The 19,191-nt window shown below is 39.2% G+C and overlaps 1 protein-coding gene across 1 annotated transcript in view; it reads left to right on the top strand.

Annotated features, from left to right (window-relative positions):
* The window catches only part of dock3 (dedicator of cytokinesis 3), a 125,072-nt gene that overhangs the window by 98,264 nt on the left and 7,617 nt on the right, over positions 1-19,191 (top strand). Inside the window, exons 23-49 of the mRNA XM_057326450.1 lie at positions 466-636; positions 1,816-1,908; positions 2,523-2,715; positions 4,102-4,229; positions 4,322-4,468; positions 6,558-6,656; positions 6,835-6,929; positions 7,288-7,363; positions 9,919-10,019; positions 10,631-10,689; positions 11,431-11,579; positions 11,949-12,034; positions 12,160-12,186; positions 12,332-12,427; positions 12,536-12,596; positions 12,677-12,770; positions 13,513-13,661; positions 14,490-14,576; positions 14,749-14,853; positions 15,035-15,176; positions 15,466-15,632; positions 15,747-15,833; positions 16,148-16,327; positions 16,739-16,822; positions 16,918-17,034; positions 17,184-17,323; positions 18,906-19,038. Coding sequence (XP_057182433.1) covers positions 466-636; positions 1,816-1,908; positions 2,523-2,715; positions 4,102-4,229; positions 4,322-4,468; positions 6,558-6,656; positions 6,835-6,929; positions 7,288-7,363; positions 9,919-10,019; positions 10,631-10,689; positions 11,431-11,579; positions 11,949-12,034; positions 12,160-12,186; positions 12,332-12,427; positions 12,536-12,596; positions 12,677-12,770; positions 13,513-13,661; positions 14,490-14,576; positions 14,749-14,853; positions 15,035-15,176; positions 15,466-15,632; positions 15,747-15,833; positions 16,148-16,327; positions 16,739-16,822; positions 16,918-17,034; positions 17,184-17,323; positions 18,906-19,038 — 3,066 coding nt within the window. The remainder of the gene's footprint in view (positions 1-465; positions 637-1,815; positions 1,909-2,522; positions 2,716-4,101; positions 4,230-4,321; positions 4,469-6,557; positions 6,657-6,834; positions 6,930-7,287; positions 7,364-9,918; positions 10,020-10,630; positions 10,690-11,430; positions 11,580-11,948; positions 12,035-12,159; positions 12,187-12,331; positions 12,428-12,535; positions 12,597-12,676; positions 12,771-13,512; positions 13,662-14,489; positions 14,577-14,748; positions 14,854-15,034; positions 15,177-15,465; positions 15,633-15,746; positions 15,834-16,147; positions 16,328-16,738; positions 16,823-16,917; positions 17,035-17,183; positions 17,324-18,905; positions 19,039-19,191) is intronic.

The following is a 19,191-nucleotide window of genomic DNA, read 5'->3' as shown; positions in this document are numbered from 1 at the left end:
ACAAAAAATAAAAATCTAAATATGGAGATATGAGGTTTTAGAAGGACAGCAGTGACATTTTCATTCTTACTGGAAACCGGGAACATGCCTTAGCTGTTTATTTGTCATTTACATCATTTAATGTTATGCTTATTACCATGAAAATAATGCAATAGATCAAGAGACAAAATCCACAAAGTCATTCACGATTCAGCTTGTACAGGAACTAAAATAAATAATACATTGCATTAAAAGGGCTAAAGCAGCTAGTGTTGTCCTCAAAGGACCAGAACAAATAACTCGACCCCAGCAAATGTTATTAAGCATTGTGATTCAAGTCATGACTATCTTTTGAATCTGGGAATTATGAGCTTTCTTGAATTCATCTTGGAGGGCATTATCGGTTAGCTCTCGGATCAGTCAAAACACATAAAGTTATCGTTTACATTTTTTCATCTACACTTGTTAACTATAAATCTCCTCCAGGCTCTGGAATACCTGTTTAAATTCATCGTCCAGTCGCGGATCCTCTACTCGCGGGCCACCTGCGGGATGGAAGAGGACCAGTTCCGCGCTAGCATCCAGGAGCTTTTCCAGTCCATCCGCTTCGTGCTCAGCCTGGACAGCCGCAGCTCGGAGACCCTCATTTTCACCCAGGTCAGAAACAAACAAAGGGCAAAGATAAGAGATTTTCTTTCAATTTTATTAGTTAACAGGACGACTGTGTGTACAGAAGCAGACTACAAGTTCCCGAGAATGCAATGCACAGAAGATGCTATTAAAATATATTAAAGCTAAGAATAAAATATTGAAATACGCTGCAACAAATTGTACAATAAGGGATAAAAATGTGCAATGGTCTGAGGCTTCATATTAGAAGTAATGACATTCACACTAACATACACTCAAGATGATATTTACTACATTTAACACAAGACAAATAACAAACAAAAACATGCTTGAAGCTTAAGTCTGTGTTTTCATAAAAGAGAAAATACTGAAAATAAAAAGCATGACATTAACAGTTGTTAAGGTAAATGTTTAACATCTAAAGCCAATGGGATTAAAGCTGTTTTCTTTAGGCTCAGCTTTGTTTAGTCTTCTATCAGATTGATGTGTCTGTCTAGCTCTGCCCTGAAGAAGTTGCACATCTAAACACTTTCGACAGCCCCATCAGAAGGAGAAGCTGTTAAATCATTTCTCATGTAGAGTGAGTTGTGATCAGACGATGTGAGGTTTTTCCTCAGGCTTCTGGAGTATCTCTGCTTGCTTAAGATGGTTGAAGCAGATGTGAAGTGTTAAACCTGAAGAAGATCGACACCTACACCACAGCCTCCAAGATGTTGATGTGACAACATTAGACCATTTTTGAATGTTTCTGAAGAACATTAGAACATTTTTGAAGAGAATTTGGGTGCCGCTTAACTGTGAAAAATGAACCCCAGCATGTCAGGATGATGGGTTGATTGTGTTATGTGGTTGCTAAGGTGTTCACGGTGGTTGCTAGATGATATCTGGTCACAAGATATAACATTTTTCATTAGAGATGTCATTTCTATAGCCAGTGTGAGATAAGTTACAAGGGGTACCCTTGTGTGGCGTTTGGGTCTGTGGGACCTTTTTTAATGTTTACCCAAAAATTAAAATGAAATTGTGATAGAAATAACACACTACAGTCCATCCCACACACCATTTTAAGAATTCCAAGACTGTATTCTCATTTTTTATTGACTTCAATTTATTCCTAAACTGCCCCGTATTGTATCTTTGTGAACACCTCCCATACTTGCCCCGGTTCTTGACCCAATCCTGCCCCACCTCACTGTACTCCCCCAGGGTCCCCAGCCTCCTACAGGACCAGCCACTACCAACCAGGGCAGCTGCGTGCAGCCGTTGAGTTGTAATACCCCACGGCCCTCTCCTATGTCCGTAAGTAGTTTGCAGCTTGTTGAATTGTCACACAGTAACGGAATGGAGACACCCTCACAACCCAATCCATCGTCAAGGTGCAAAACATAATTGCAACCACTCCAGACCACCAGACAGCCACCAGAACCCAACATGAACCCAACATGAACCAACAAACTGACCAACACCCGCAAATGCTTCCCAACTCCCCCAAAGCTGTTTGGTTTTGGTTTGACGTGTTTGAGTTTTGATTGCTGTGTTTGATGCTGAATCTTCTCCCACACAAGCATTTAATACCTTCCCTCACAAGTTTGGATCACTCCCAGCATTTCTGGTATTGAACTGGGAACCACTTTGCTTGCAATGAATGGTGTCGCTGGACTGTTGAGCAAAGAGGGGATTGGAAAAGTCCTAAGCAGGAGTAGACAGGGCTAGACAAATGTCACTTTTCTTTATTTTAAGTAATATTTCACTGTCTGTCACCGTGACGTTATTAATGACTTGCTTACTGGATGATGTCCAGAAAGTTCCCATGATCCCATCTTTGGCCAACAGTCTCTTGACATCTTGAGTTACATCCTTCACCGCAACAAACTTTACATCATTGTTCTTGTCTTTCTTTATCTACTCTGCAGGCTGCCCTTCTCAACTCATTCCCGGCTATATTTGATGAGCTCCTGCAGATGTTCACAGTGCAGGAAGTGGCAGAATTTGTGAGGGGAACTCTGGGCAGCATGCCCAGCACAGTACACATCGGGCAGTCCATGGACGTGGTCAAACTCCAGTCTATCGCACGTACGGTGGACAGTAGACTTTTCTCCTTCCCGGGTATGAGTTTAAACATTTAATATGTGAGGCGTTTGATGTGTGACAAGTGTAGATGAAGCAAAGTTTTAATATGAATATAGGCTTTATGCTGAACGTCACATGCAGAAACCGGAAAACAGGTATCGTTGTATGTTCAGGTCTTTGCGCTCGTTACATATAGAGCTGTTTTACTCAAAATGCTTTTAAGAAAATATACCAAAAATGAGTTTACTCTATGTACATAATACATTGATTCATTCATTGACGTAGATTCATAAATACAAGTTTTAATCTAAAATATAAATAAACACTAAAACTGAAATGGCAAGCAGGTTAGCTTTCTGATTACATCAAAAATGTATAATGCTATTAACACTTTTTCCGACAAGACGACAGTCAAGACCTGTTTTCCGGTTTGGTCATGTGACGTTCGACATATACCCTGTTGTATTGAAATAGTTGATTATAATAGATCGATTGTAGCATCTTGCCATCAAAATATTTTTGGACAGGAAACGGACGGTTTAAAATGGACTGCTGCCTCAGGAAATCATAATAGAACAATGTAAAGTCAAATAAACATTTAATAGCAATGCATAAATATTCAGAATGCACTTTGTTGTGCTTTTTTATATTTTAAATATATATATATATATATGTTTAATTGTTTTAATTTAACTTATCATTTCATGAATTTAATGAATCTGAATAAAAAACTGTAAACCAATAAATTAGTTTTATAAGTAAAAAAATATTGAAGTGTAATACATTAAATTGGAGGAACCTATTGTGTTTGATGGGAGGACTTGAGCTCAACATAACAAAATATGCAAATCGGTATATGAGATTAAAAACAATAAAAAAGCTTTGAAAAAGCCCACCGTGCAGAAGTTTTATGTTCGTTTATTTATTTGATTGGCAAATAGTGTGATTAGTATAGTTCAAATAAATTGTTTGACTGGCCGACATTTTCCCTTTTTATAAAAATTGTTTATTGAATATTTTTGATTTACATTTGATACATTTGATCCAAGAAATGAACACTAAACTAGTCTACAAAGCTTGATTGTATGCAGCATTTTTGTTAAAACATTTAGTAGTTGTACATTGTACAGCGATGTTACCATGATTAAAATATGTTTTAAGCAGTTTAAATACTCTAAATTGGATAGTTCACCCAATTTTTTACCATTTACTCACCCTCTTGTCATTTCAGGTATGACTTTATTACTTCTGAGGAACACAACAGTAGACATTTTGAAGGATGTTGGTAACCGAACAAATGCCGTACCCATTGACTTCTATTGTATAGACATAAAGCCAGTCAATGGGTAACGCCGGTGTTCAGTTACATCACTTAAACTGTGGCATGCTTGTTTATCAACCTTTGTGTCTCTTTGTCTACAGAATCAAGGAGAATTCTGCTTCCTGTTGTTCTACATCACATTCATCTGCATCTGAGGCAACAGAAGGAGCTTCTCATCTGTTCGGGGATCCTGAGCAGCATCTTCTCCATTATTAAGAGCAGCTCACTGGTACCCAAACACAATCAGCTCTTTTACAAATCTTCAGGAATTCCAATTTTCAGCTTTGATCGAGGAAACTGTTTCTCTGTTCCTGTTTGCAGGAGAGCTCTGTACAGGAAGAGGTGGAAATGATGGTGGAGAGTTTGTTAGATGTGTTGTTACAGACGCTGTTGGCCATCATGAGTAAATCTCAGTCGCAGGAGGCGGTAAGAGGGCAGCGCTGTCCACAGTGCACGGCTGAAATCACTGTTAGTAACTAACAATCTGATTCTTCTACCTTTTTCCCTTTCCTCCATTCCTTCGATCTTCTCACCCACCTGCTTGACAGCATCCCCCTACTGAGATCTCCATCTCTCTGTTTCTTTCTCAACTTATTTTCTCTATAACGAATAAACCTAGACCTAACATGAATTCAGAGGTGGTTAAACACGTGCATGCTTCCATAAAAATAAATCAGGGTACTTGTAACTTAATTTATAGTGTCTGCATTCCAGGAAAAATGAATATACTCATAATCCCGAAGAGTGATCCACCAGCTAAAGTCACTGTGGTACTGGGCCAGACGAGAGGCATGTTCGACTGCCGGCTGACATAAGAAATGCATTCTGGTTAGAAAATTTGTCCATGAGAGCAAAACGACACCAGCCGCTGCAGTTGTTCAAAATCGACTTTTTCCTCACTTGCTAGAATGTACACGCGCAAATATGATGTGTGATGCGTGTTTTTCTGACACTGTTAAGCTTACACAAATTTGTTTTACATCACCTTTGATGTCACGATCGTAACATGAAATGTGATTTATTATTTTTGTTCGTGGCGTCAAACCTTAAAGGGGTCATATGACACGGCTAAAACGAATATTATCGTTTGGTTTAGATGTAATGCAATGTGTATACATGATTTAAGGTTCAAAAACGCTGTATTTTCCACACACAGTGCATGTTTGTATCTCCTCCTTGCTCCGCCTCTCTGAAACGTACAGATTTTTTACAAAGCTCATCGCTCTGAAAAGCGAGGTGTGCTATGATTGGCCAGTTAACCAGTGCGTAGTGANTTTCTGACACTGTTAAGCTTACACAAATTTGTTTTACATCACCTTTGATGTCACGATCGTAACATGAAATGTGATTTATTATTTTTGTTCGTGGCATCAAACCTTAAAGGGGTCACATGACACGGCTAAAATGAATATTATCGTTTGGTTTAGATGTAATGCAATGTGTATACACGATTTAAGGTTCAAAAACGCTGTATTTTCCACACACAGTGCATGTTTGTATCTCCTCTTTGCTCCGCCTCTCTGAAACGTACAGATTTTTTACAAAGCTCATCGCTCTGAAAAGCGAGGTGTGCTATGATTGGCCAGTTAACCAGTGCGTAGTGATTGGTCGAATACTGCAAGCGTGTGACGGAAATGTAACGCCTCTTACCATATTTGGAACATCAGGTTCCAAAGCAATTGTACTGACAGGTACGCCCACCTTACTTGCGTATACATTTGGGCGGTCTTAGTCAACTCATACCACGAAGTGACGTAGATTTGTGGGGGTGTGGTTACACGAGGCGTTTCAGGCAGGTCTGGGTGAGCGTTCACATTTTAGATAGAATGCATCTTATGTTCCCACACTTTAATTTTTGCAATTTTACGTGTCTAATACATGCATGGGCAACTTATAACACACCAAAGACACAGAAAAACACATATTCGCGCCATATGACCCCTTTATAGAAAATCCTGGTGATATTAGGAAAAGTATGTGGTCACTGTTGCACTCTATTACCCCGTCCCCACCCCTCTCTCTCGCTTTTACATTATTATGTGTGTGTTGTCTTTTATGTCTCTTACACTCACTGACTCAGATATTATGTTTTCATAAGGGTGAATTTCATGAAAACCACACCCAAGGTAAAACCATTTTACCCAAGGTAAAATCCCAAGGTCATGTTTCACCTCGAACTCCTAATTATATTAACATACAGTATTTCATGTATAAAAATAATCATTTTTACCAGTATAGTATACAGCAGTATAACTAATTACGCTTTGATGAATACGTACTGTATGCATTAAAGTATTTATTATTTGCATTCGCATAATGGCAATTTGGGAAGATAGTATTTTCGAAAGTTCTTTGAGTCAAGTTTTTATTTCTTTTGATAACCGCAAAATCTTCTGTCGCCAGATTTCTGAAATTCACCCATATACTGTATGTTCGTCTCCTCACCTCTCATTCATTTTGCCACCCCGCTCCCTTAAAATGCATTTTATTGGATGTTTGAGGATCAAATGAACAGACTGATTGGCTCACAGAGACTTCCCCGTTTTCTGATTGGCAGGGGGAATACGTGTCGTGTCTGTTGTCCCTCCTGCGTCAAATGTTAGACATTCACTTCCAACACCTGCTGGACAACTTCCAGAGCAAAGAGGAGCTAAAGGTGAGTCGAAATCCTCCTGGGACCACAATCAGGTGCTTTACAAAAACACATTAACTGCAATGCCAGAATCGACCTCAAGTATTCCAGAGAGTTGTGTAATATTACTTAACTATTTTAGAAATGTGCATTAAATTATAATGCAGTTTAACATCTCTCTCGTGGGTTTAATCTCTTCCAGGAATTCTTGCTGAAGATCTTCTGTGTGTTCAGAAACCTAATGAAGCTCAGCATCTTTCCTCGGGACTGGAACGTCATGCGCCTTCTGACCAGCAAGTGAGAATCTGCCCCTCCTTCACATGCTTGTCATGTTATACGAGTCTTTTCTAGTTTTCTTTTCTAGTTGACACCATAAATGTTCAATAAATACATTTGTTTCTTTAAAATATTGCTGTTTGCTAATGTACTGTAATAGAATGCACCATGAGAGGTGGGTGTTAAAGTGATTTTACCATGGTACAGTGTTTACTGAAATAAATGTATATTTTTCATTTATAAACATGTTTATAAGCAAGTCAAATCCAAATACTGTATGTTATATTTATAATATATGGAATGTTAAAATAAAGCTTTCAATGGAGTGATAAAGTCTTGGTTGTTTTGATCATGATCTCTTGCTCTCTCTATCTTCCAGTATCATCGTGAGCACAACTCAATATCTATCCCCTGTTCTCCATAAAAGCTTCACAGACGCCGACTTTGATTTTAAGGTGTGTGGCCGTGACTAAAACACACACTAACACACTTTCTTCTCACATGTATGGAAATGTGCCCGTATGGGTGTTTATGTAGTCCCGCTATTGGGCACTCTCTAATCCACCCCATAATGAAGCAGATCTCCCTGAACAAAACAGATGGTGTTGTTGAGCAGGGATATAGCCTCTGAAAAGTTTCAATCTAGTGAATTATTAATGAAGGTTATCTATTAGAGAAAAACAAGGTGCTGCCTGTAATTGCTGGACTTAAATGGACTAACTGTGCTAAAAACAATGTACACATTATTAGACCAGCTTAAATTTTAAAGTGGTCTTGGTTTTAGATGATTGATTCTGTTCTGTAACTGACACATCCTGGTTAAAGGGGTGCAGCTTTTGCAGGTTAAATATATATATATTATTATTTATTTTTTAAGACATCGTAAAATCAACATTAAAGTTCCTAAACATACATTTTCAGATTTTATGTATTATTTTCTATTTTATTTTCTTCATTTTTTTTGTTTATTGTCTATATCATTTTATTGCATACTGTAGGATGAATGTTGTACAAAGCATTTCACTATATATTATAGACTGTTTCAAAGTGACATCATAAACAAACGTTTATAAATAAATAAATAAACAAACCCATGCGCGCATTCATGGACTGTACTTAACTTCCGGTACACATTCGCAAACAACAGAGTGCCTGTAGATTATTTCTGATAACAAGCAAAAGAAGCCGAGAAGAACCGTGACTTGGCTAAACTTGCCTCTCCAAAATTTTGAATTTAGACTGCGATACCAAGCTCAACCGCTAGATGTCAATGTACCATACGGTTTCTTTAAATGCGACCAAACTACACGACCCATTCAACAAATGATTTATTCAACAAAATTCACTTTCATTATACAATAAAATAATCATATAAATTATTTGAACATAAATAAAATAAAATATAAATAGTTATATTATGAGACACTAGCCAAACATAGACCGGAAGTGCGTCACAGTTCCCCTCTGCCTCACCCTCTAAATATACTCCTATCGAGTATGGCTATTAATTCTGCGTCAGGAGTGCTGATGGGGACTTGAGCGATGGTCGTCCAGTACCGGTTGTTTGCAGGGGGTTCGTTCCGGCTCACTCCAGGTCCACACCTCACTCCTCCACCACCCAGCGCTCTCTCCCGAACCTTCACGCCACTGCTCTTACGAGCCCGCCGGCATCTCCGCACTCGAGCTAGCTGGCTTCACTGCTCGCGAAGCCACCCGGCTTCTCCGCCTCCAATCTCCGCAGCATCTCTGCTCCAAAGTCCCCCCCCTTGCGGTTCAGCTGCTCTATGAGTTCGACCCTCTATTTAAAATAGAGACTGCCACAGTTCCCAAGCCCACTCCAGAGTTTTGTCCCGAGCTCCCACTCCAGCACTCTCCGAGCCAGCTCCAGAGCTCTGCCCCTGTTCCTCTTCAATTTTACCCAAGCCTTCTCCCGAGCCATTCCCTGACTCAGCTTGCGAGGCTTCCCCTGACTCCTCCTCCGTGGCTTCCCCTGGCTCCTCCTTTGAAACTACCACTGGCTCCTCCTCCGAGGCTTCCCCAAACTCCACTGCAGTGGCCATCATGGCTCTGGCACTGGCTTGCGCCTGGGCGACGGCTACTTCCCGGGACTTTTCCCGGCAAGCGCCCTCGGTATGCCACAGTCGTGTTAACTCTCAGCAGCCTCCTCGCCACGACAGCGGTGGCCATCACCTCCAGCACTCCCGGCTCCAGCGTCACGGCAGCCGCCGTTCCCAGCTCTCCCGACTCCAGCGTCAAGGCAGTTAGGCACCCCCATGGCTAACCGAACTGCCCACACCACCGTGGCCGCCTGAGCTACCGGCACCTTCATGGACCACCTGAACCCCGGTGCCGGTAGCACCATCCTGGAGGCTTCCCATCCTGTCCAGTGTGTGTTCCCCGTCAGCCTCCAGGACACCCTCCTGAGTTGCAACATCATAGGCATGAGGACGCGCCTTCCGGGAGGGGAGAGTTCTGTCACGGTTCCCATCTGTCTCTCCCCGTGTTTCCCCCTCGGACTACATTACCCACGTTCCCGCACCTGTGTCTCGTCCGCCATCACTCCAGCTGTCAGCAATATCCTCATCACATAGACTCTATTTATACTCAGCATGTTTGCCCCTGTGTTGTCCGTTCTCGTCCGTATTATCGTGCTCATTCTATGTATCGTGTTTATGCTCATTAAAAGTATCGTTTTGCACTCTCCGCGTCTCTCGAGTCTGTGGCAGTCGTGACAAACTGCAGTCCAGGAGCGCGCGTCCGATGGAATGGTATATACTGTTTATGACAAATCCAACTTGCATTATGAGTGATTAACCATATTAAAAGGGGTGTGGCTTCCAGTTTGTGAAAGGGAGGGGCTTCAAGGCACACCCACCAAAGATGTAAAGCAATTGTATGAGCTCATTTAGCAGTCTCCTCCACAACTTTGTCAAGATCTCCATTAAGTGTCTGATGTTCACGCTGGAGCAGAAAAGGCACTAAAGCTTTTGTGTGTTTATTTGTGCACCAGGTATGGAATTCATACTTCAGTCTGGCTGTACTTTTTATCAACCAGCCCAGTCTACAGCTGGAGACTCTGACACCAGCCAAAAGAAAGAAAGTCTTTGACAAGTAAGTCTCTATCCTTTATATTCAGTATATTCAGCGCAGTAATGAGCTGTAGATCTAAAAACAGTACAAAGAAGTCAATCTGCTTTACTTTACTCATTTCAACATATCTGGCAGATCCCTCTCAAAGTTATTGAGTTGCATAGATTTCCAAGATTATTATCATGAATGATTGCATATAACTTTAGTAACTGTATAATGTTTTCAATGTTATGGTTTGAATATTTTAGAAACCTGTGAGGTTTGTATATTTTTAATAATATAAGCGATTCTCATGCTATACACGTGCCCCATAGATTTCCATTGTTAGTACATTATATATACTGTTAATTATGTTCAGTTCAAGTTGAACATAGAGAAGAACTGAATCTGACTCTATTCATACTTACTTTGGTGTTTGACGTTCCCTTCACATGTTGCGTTAGCCAACCAGGCTTTGACAAAATAAAGCGAAACTTAAAGCTTACTACCTAAAACATTCGCCTCTGTCATATCTACTCAAAGCACAGATTTCCATGTTACAAGGCTGTGTGTGTTTGTGCTTGTGTTGACTTCAGAAGTGGTTTATGACTCTATGCAATGTGTTGTTTGCTCTGTTTTTCTTGTTCTCACAGGTATGGTGATATGAGAGTCATGATGGCTTATGAACTATTTAGCATGTGGCAGAATCTGGGTAAGTGTTCTCATTATTTTTCCCTTCCTGATGTTTTCCTGCATTTTTCTGCATCCACACACATATATTGAGTGTGAAAAAGCAATAACGACCTCTACAGGTGAAAGAGAGAGCTCTGTGCTTTTGAATTCACTGTTGTATCTCATGAGCTCTGTTCACCCCAATGGTGTTGGATGTTACTTCATTTATAAGCATTTTTTTTCTTTTTGTAAGCATGTTTTTGTTAAAAAAATATTTTATTTAAATTTGTTTATTATAAAAAGATCACATAGAAACATTGTGTTAATTATTTAACTTGTATTATTTTAAATTTACATCATTTTTTTAAATGGCTATTTGTATATTATGCTTTTTTCGTACTGTTATGTTTTATTCTTGTCCTAACCCCTGAACTTTTAAAGAATACAAATTATACATATCGGTGTGATTGTGTTGTCTCAAGATCTACATCAGTTATGTTTATTTATATGTCCCTATATGTTAAAAGTTATAAATGCCTGATCAACTAAAATGCATAATTTCAGCATTTGCTGTGTAGATATTAATGTGAGGAAATAAATAAACTAAACAAATCTAGTAAAAGTGTGACAAGAATTGACTTTCACAGGGTTGAGAAAGCTCATGGTTGAAGATATATCCTCAGTTAATAAATTCTTCGGAATAAATCATATTATAATGATTTTCAATAATCACTGCTAAAAACTAAGTTAGTGAGTGTTGTTGTTTTTTGTTTACCTGCAGGTGAGAATAAAATCCACTTTATACCGGGAATGATTGGGCCGTTTTTGGGTGTGACTCTTGTACCACAAAATGAAGTCCGAAATATAATGATCCCCATCTTCCACGACATGATGGACTGGGAACAGCGGAAGAACGGCAATTTTAAACAGGTCCAGTATATCTTAGATAATTTTCTGTCTCTCTTAAAGGAACAGTTCACCCTAAAATGACTATTCTGTCACGGTTTGCTTAGAATTTGCATATTATCCAGGCTGCAAATATTTCATTTCGCTGACAGTTTACAAAGCTATTGTATGGTGGCAGGAGACATAAAATATAGATGGATGTTTACAGAACACATCAGTTGTACCACTTTAATAGTGCTTTTTGGATCTTGACATGCTGTTTAGATTTGAATAAATGGTACCAAAATACAATGTGCACATTTTTTTTATTCTTGGGTGGAATCATCCTTTAATTATCTTGCATTCTACATCATTTGTTAGTTTATCTGATTGTAATAATGTTGATGTTTACAGGTGGAGGCAGAACTGATTGACAAACTTGACAGTCTGGTGTCTGAAGGCAAAGGAGACGAGAATTACAGAGAACTCTTCAGTTTACTGTGAGTACACACACGTACGCACACATTCCCTCTCCAGTCCGACACACACCTTCAACACCAGTTGTTGTACTGCTCTTGTTATAATCTGAGTGTCTCTGCTTTGCCTTGTGCTGCGGGATATTTAGAACACAACTCTTTGGGCCATACCCCAGGTAAGATGAAACTAACCTTGTTCAACCAATCAGATGCCACTAATAACGCCAGAGAGAGTCTGCGTGCCATTAGAAGGTGTTCTTTTTTACCAACAACACGTGAAGTGCTCTCACACATATGTGTTTGTGTGCTGTTTACGTGTAGTCTGCTGGAGAAGATAGAGCAGGAGACCTGGAGGGAAACGGGTGTTTCATTCGTCACGTCTGTCACACGATTAATGGAACGACTGCTTGACTACAGGTATAAAACACACATCTTGTATAGTGTACATTCTGTTTATGGAAGAAAGAAAAATGTGTCTATATTATGTACAGACATTAAGTCGTCTTTTGTTTCTTGTGTAGACAGGGATTGCATGAAAGGTGATGAAACGGAAAACAAGAAAATAGGCTGCACTGTGAACCTACTGGTGAGTTTTGTTCTTTAAACTCAAAGACGAGTTTTATTTCTGCAGTTAGCAGCGTTGTGATATTTGCTGTTGTGTTTTAGAATTTCTACAAGTCAGAGATTAACAAGGAGGAGATGTACATCCGATACATTCACAAGCTGTGCGACATGCACCTGCAGGCTGAAAACTACACAGGTGAGACACCTTCATCAATCCAATTGAAAATGTTCTCATAGTAGACAACCATTATCTATTTATACAAGGCTTTCTGGAATACTGGATTCTGATTGGCTAGGCATGACATCCCGAGGTCTGTTATTCCAATTTCAACTTTTACACGCAGCGCTGCTTATCATGCTGCTCAATGTCAGTTCCAAAGCAGTAGACCAATCAGAAGAACCTGGAGGCTGGGCGAGCGTTGCGAGCTTCTGTTTACAGTAGCAAGTTGGCATGACATGGCAACATGGCGGAGACGTCTCGAGACCCTCGCATTCTATGCTATGTTTTTAAAGAAAAACCATCCCTGAGCGTTTTGAGATGCAAAGACCCGTGCATGGTTCTATTTTTTTAATTCTATTTCTAAAAGAAACGCTTGCTTTCCAAGATCCAATCAATTCGTATTAAAAAACTCAAGCCACGCCCTCTAATTTATATTCCGTTTCACATATTTACAAATTATGAAACCAAATTGTTTGCTTGTTTTCTTTGAAAGGGGATAATGTAGCCTACAGCCAACATTATCTTTTATGAAAGTAGAAAAGTAAACGACTTCCGTGGGATTTAAATGGACATTCGATTTTATTACATTCCAGATTTAATTCAGACATTTGATGTGTTTTATCTGGGCTTTGAACCTGTGATCTGATAGTTTCATGTTCTGTCAGGTGAGCTAAATAGAAAATTGTAATTCAGCTACACAATCTGTTCTGTTTCATAGAGGCGGCGTTTACTCTTCTGCTGTACTGGGAGCTGCTACACTGGGAGGAAAGACCTCTCCGAGAATTCCTACACTATCCTGCACAGAGTGAATGGCATCGCAAAGAGGGTCTCTGTCGTAAAGTCATCCACTACTTCAACAAGGGAAAGGTATAGCGTTTACATTTTTTTGTTTTGTTTGGTAAGCTTACTTGAATTTATTTGAACCGTAAATTGTGATAAGTAGGGCTCCAGAAAATGATAATCACAGCCAATGAATACATGTTATAATCTGCAGCTGTTGAACTTCTGCGACACTCTATTTCGAAGCTCTCTATCATGCGCATGAACAATTTCTGAGCTTATCGTGATGATGTTTTGTGCTGGCCATTAACACATTAACAATGCCACGATTATTCTTTATGAATTATGGCAGGCAGAAATCACGATGATCACGATTAAAATATGATTAATAGTGCAGCATTGGTCTTTTCAGTTTTACAATCTTTAGATACTGTTAGGCTGTGTTCAGACCTGACTTCTTTTTCGAAGCTGCTAGCGTCTGTATTACATTATAATCCTATGGAGTAAACCGTGTTTTCAAAAAGCGTCTTTTTCTGCAGCTCAGGGCGTCTTTTTAAGTTGAAAAAAACGCCCTACGTCAAGCTCCTTTTCACGGCTAACCAGTTTAGTTTTAAAATATGTGGTTGGTTTTTGCAAAGACGGTCTCTGTTTATAATTCAAATAGACTTCCGTTACTCTGCCTATATGAATCCTGTGTGCTGAGCTGCCTGCTTTTCTTTTTACTAAAAAAGCGCTCTTGTCAACTTTTGACTGTTTATGGCCTTACATTGCAACAATTTAGATGTCTGTGGCTACAGTTAAATCCAGCTCTAAAATTGAACACTATTCTTTTGTGCCTTTCAAGTGCTGGTATTTCCTCTAGAAATGCAAATCTAGATCTAATTATACAACAAATTTGCTGTTATTTGTTTTCAGTGTTGGGAGTACGGCATCCCCTTGTGCCGAGAACTAGCCTTCCAGTACGAGTCCCTTTATGATTATCAGAGTCTCAGCTGGATACGGGTCAGCGATTTTTTAAAATTCTTTGTGTATATGTGAATTTATAAATAGATTTTATGTAACAACACTTTCAGTGAACCTAATTTCTACTGATGTGCTGTTATAATGTTTTGCATTATTAAGCTGAGGAGAGAGCCAATCTCTTGTGAATATTTAAAGTTTTCTTTTTATGCAGAAAATGGAGGCAGCGTATTATGACAACATCATGGAGCAGCAGAGACTTGAGCCTGAGTTTTTCAGGGTGGGATTTTACGGACGAAAATTTCCTTTCTTCCTCAGGGTGAGTGAATAAAAGATTATATAATATTCTGTTCTGTCTCATAAACTCTAAAGATGAAAGGAAAACATATTATATACACTCTCATTCAAAACATAAAAATGTAAGGCCATTGTCTGTGCTTAACTTTGACTGTAAGATTCCAGGTCTTGCGCTTTATCTGTATTTCTTTGTTTCCACGCAGAATAAGGAGTTTGTTTGCCGGGGTCATGACTATGAGAGACTTGAAGCCTTTCAGCAAAGAATGCTGGGAGAATTTCCACAAGCTATTGCCATGCAGCACCCTAATCAACCAGATGAGTCCATTTTACAGGGTGATGCCCAGTGTATCCTTCTCTGTAATAAGAATTTTATATGGTTGTAGGGACTGTGGAAGAATCAGGGAGAGTAAAATGACTTTTTTTGAGATTCAGGAGAGGCTGAATGAATTTGTGCCTTGCAATTTTCAGTACCTCGACACCAATGAATGAACCCGTGTAGTAGATTAAAGGTGACGTGAGTAACTTTTTCGCAGCAGATATTCATATCACGTTTGAAAGCTTTGGTAGTTTTGCAGTACAATTTTAATTTGTTCAAAAACCCGCAAGCTGGTATTTCCTTTATAAAGCCCCACAGACCTACAGATCTATGCGGTAACACCGGTCTCAGAAAATGTCGACGTGTTGCAGATGGAACGCGTGCCAGACCGCATCAAAAGCTTTTACAGAGTCAATAACGTCCGGCGATTTCGTTACGACCGTCCTTTCCACAAGGGGCTAAAAGACAGGGAGAACGAATTTAAGGTGAACATCTCAAATGTACTGGAACATCAATGCTGTAACGAAACTTCCTGCTGCTGTTTGGAAGAAACATCCGGTTTGTTCATTTTTGTGTGATGTCACTGTGGTGTTTTTCAGAGTCTCTGGATTGAGCGGACTACACTCATCCTTACACATCCTCTGCCCGGGATCTCCCGCTGGTTCGAGGTGGAGAAACGAGAGCTGGTGAGTAGTACGACAACATTACTATAAAAAATCGATTTCTAGAATGAATTTACATAAAATATGTTTAGACATGCAGGACTTGGCAGTCAGTTTCGAAAAAAGTCAAATATCTGAAGAGTTTATATAATTTGACTATAAACTTGGACTATTTAAATAAACTTACTTTGTTGACCAGTTACACCATGAAAATCCACACATCTTATATACTTACAAATTAGTACAGTTAAATCTATTTTTTAAATATATAAATAGATCTAATAAAATCAGAATGTACAATTGTATAATGTATGTCTACATTATTATGTGTTATGTAGATTGAAGTGAGTCCGCTCGAGAATGCCATTTACGTGGTAGAAAATAAGAACCAGGAGCTGCGTACCCTGATCAGCCAATACCAACACAAGCAGCTTCACGGAAACATAAACCTGCTCAGCATGTGCCTCAACGGAGTCATTGACGCTGCTGTCAACGGCGGCATTGCCAGATACCAGGAAGTGAGTGTCAGAATTGGGTCAAAATTTGGCACTTTGGAAGAAAGTGCCACGGTAGACACTTAAAGTCGTGGCTGTTACTGTAGGCATATGCATAAAGACATAGCTGTATTACAAATCAATATAAAAAACTCTCTTTTCTTTGTTAGAATAAGTTTCTCTTAGGAATAAATCACATTTTATAAGTAAACTGGGTTGTCTAAAGATCAAATAATCATTCATAAGCAGTCACTTCTGAGAATTCAAGTTTAAAAGCTTTTACATTTCTGGAGCTTGAAACAAAAAACATTGGGCTTTCTTTATAGCGTCTATGAAAATTGAAGCTTTCATAACACTAAATTGATCATGAAACATCAAATACATTTAATTTAAGTCCAAGAAATTGACTGTGCTTCTATGCTTGATGTTGTGCAGGCTTTCTTCGATAAAGAATACATAAGCAGTCACCCTGAAGATACAGAGAAAATCACCCAGCTCAAGGATCTCATGCAAGAACAGGTAAATGCACTGACACTACTTCAGTTCAACAACACGGCTTTTGTCTGAGTTTTATAAATCTTCAGGCTAATAAACTCACTTCAATAACTCGACAGGTTCATGTCCTGAGCGTGGGGTTGGCCGTCCATGAGAAACTGGTGCATCCGGAAATGCGTCCCTTGCACAAGAAACTCATTGATCAGTTCCAGATGATGAGGAGCAGTCTTTGTCATGTGAGACCTCACATCTGCTTCTTATTCATTTTTCATATTTATAAACAAAGATTTCTAATTTTCTACTCTACGTGAGATCTTTAGATCTGTTATGTGACCTCTTCAGTATGTGTGGGTCTCAGCGCAGACAGTGTGAATATTCAGAGTAGTGTTTCTATGTGGCCCTGCAGGGCCTGCCTGGTCTGGATAAACTGAGCCCGGCCTGCTCTGGGGCCAGCACCCCGCGCGGCATCCTCGCCACCCACAGTCCCATGAGTCCTGAGAGTATGAAACTCATGCACAGACACAGGTGAGTACACAAACATACATAATGACCAATCAGCTGATAGCCCAAGACAGTTGTAATATTAAAAAAACACCTGATTTTTAATAATTTTAATAATCACAACGATTTATTAACATAACCAATCAGTTTTAGAGTAGTAAAAGTTATAATGATACTTTAAATTTGAGATGCAACGATGCTAAATTTCTCCACCGATACAATAGCTGATTATTCAGAGTGATATCTGCCGATACATATTCTGAAAATTACATTTACTGAATGTTATTAATTCATGTAATGACTATTAATACTGAACATCAAACTGATGATGTTTCTTAACATTTCTATATACAGAGCACAAATTCATTGCCGATAGCTTGAAAATTGCTTTTATCGACCGATATCGATTATTGGCCGATATATCGGTGAATCTCTAATTTAAATTAAACCATAGCTTAATACGCTAGCATGCTAAATATAAAATTCTCCAAATGCAAAACAAATGCAAACTGATTGCACATACTTGCATACAAAAAAAATAAGAAGAATGCTCTTTAGCGGTGTGCCAAACAGGAAATATTTTTTTATTACAAGTATTCAAGTATTATTTGCGTTTCATTTTTAGAACCAAATTCTACGCAAATTTCATATATAAATATATTTGTTAAATCACTAATGTTAGTATTTATTGTATAATAAGTAAAAATTTCGTGTTTATATTTTGGTTTAACGGAAAACACACAGATGACCTATTTTTGACATTTTAATGGCTATTTCTACTTCGATGCTATTAATTTCCTAACTAGATTTTGAGACTTTAGTCTGGATTTCAAATATAGTCGGACATTTGTCTTTAATTTTTGTTTTACATACTAATATTTAATATGCACTTTTTATAAATGAAAGTTTTCAATCTTTATTTTCAGCATTGCATTTTGTATAGCCTCAGCCTTTCATTTACTTTTAATATATATTTCCTGTTTAGCACTTCATGCTCCATGTATCGTATTGTAATAAATTTGTGTAGTGTCTGTGTGTGTTTATGTGTACACACATATATTTGGGTTAAAGAGCTGTAGCCATAGACATAGTCCTTCCTTTCTCCTCGCAAACACTTTTTGACCGTGTATTCCCCATAAACACGCGTACACAGTCATGCCACCCACTCTAAACATGCAAACCTCTGCTCCACCACATCTTTCACATGTCTCTCTCTCGCTCTCTCTCTCTCTCTCTCTCTCTCTCTCTCTGTCTCTCTCTCTTTCTGCTGTCACTTTTCCTCAAATGTTTGGCATCTGTGTGCATGTTCACATCCTTTTTCTCTCATCTTTCCAATGTTGTTTGTTTTATTCATACCTGCACGACTGCCTGTATCACTCTCAAATGCGGTTTGTTTTACCAACCTACCAACCTCTCTCTCTTGTTCTCCATCTTTTACTCTGTTTATCACAACAAGACTCACCTTCACATCCCTGCATGCTTCACCACTACATTACTCTTATTTGAACACCTCCTCTTGCTCCTGCCATTATTTGCCTCTTTTCTGTCCTGTTCTTTATGGTCACTCCATCCCTGCATGTATCTGTTTGTCTGTCTGTCTGTCCAGCCCTCTGAATGTGTTGGGCTCTATCCGCCACTCCTCCTCTTCTCTTTCCTCTCACACCTCCAGTGAGACAGGAAACCTGCTCATCCTGACGGACGGCATGATGGAGCACCCGGAAGACCTCTACCACATGCAGGTGCGCTACGTGAACTCTTCGGGAGTGTTTTCTTGGTCCAGGACACTTGTTGAGACTTGTATGATTCCCTTTATTGTTGAGCATAGCATTAGGTACAAGGTATAGTTTATCCAAAAATGAAAATGCTGTCATCATTTACTCATCCTCGAGTTG

This window comes from Triplophysa rosa, linkage group LG25 (assembly GCF_024868665.1).
Source record: "Triplophysa rosa linkage group LG25, Trosa_1v2, whole genome shotgun sequence".
Taxonomy (NCBI): Eukaryota; Metazoa; Chordata; class Actinopteri; order Cypriniformes; family Nemacheilidae; genus Triplophysa; species Triplophysa rosa.
This window is presented reverse-complemented; position numbering and strand designations above follow the sequence as displayed.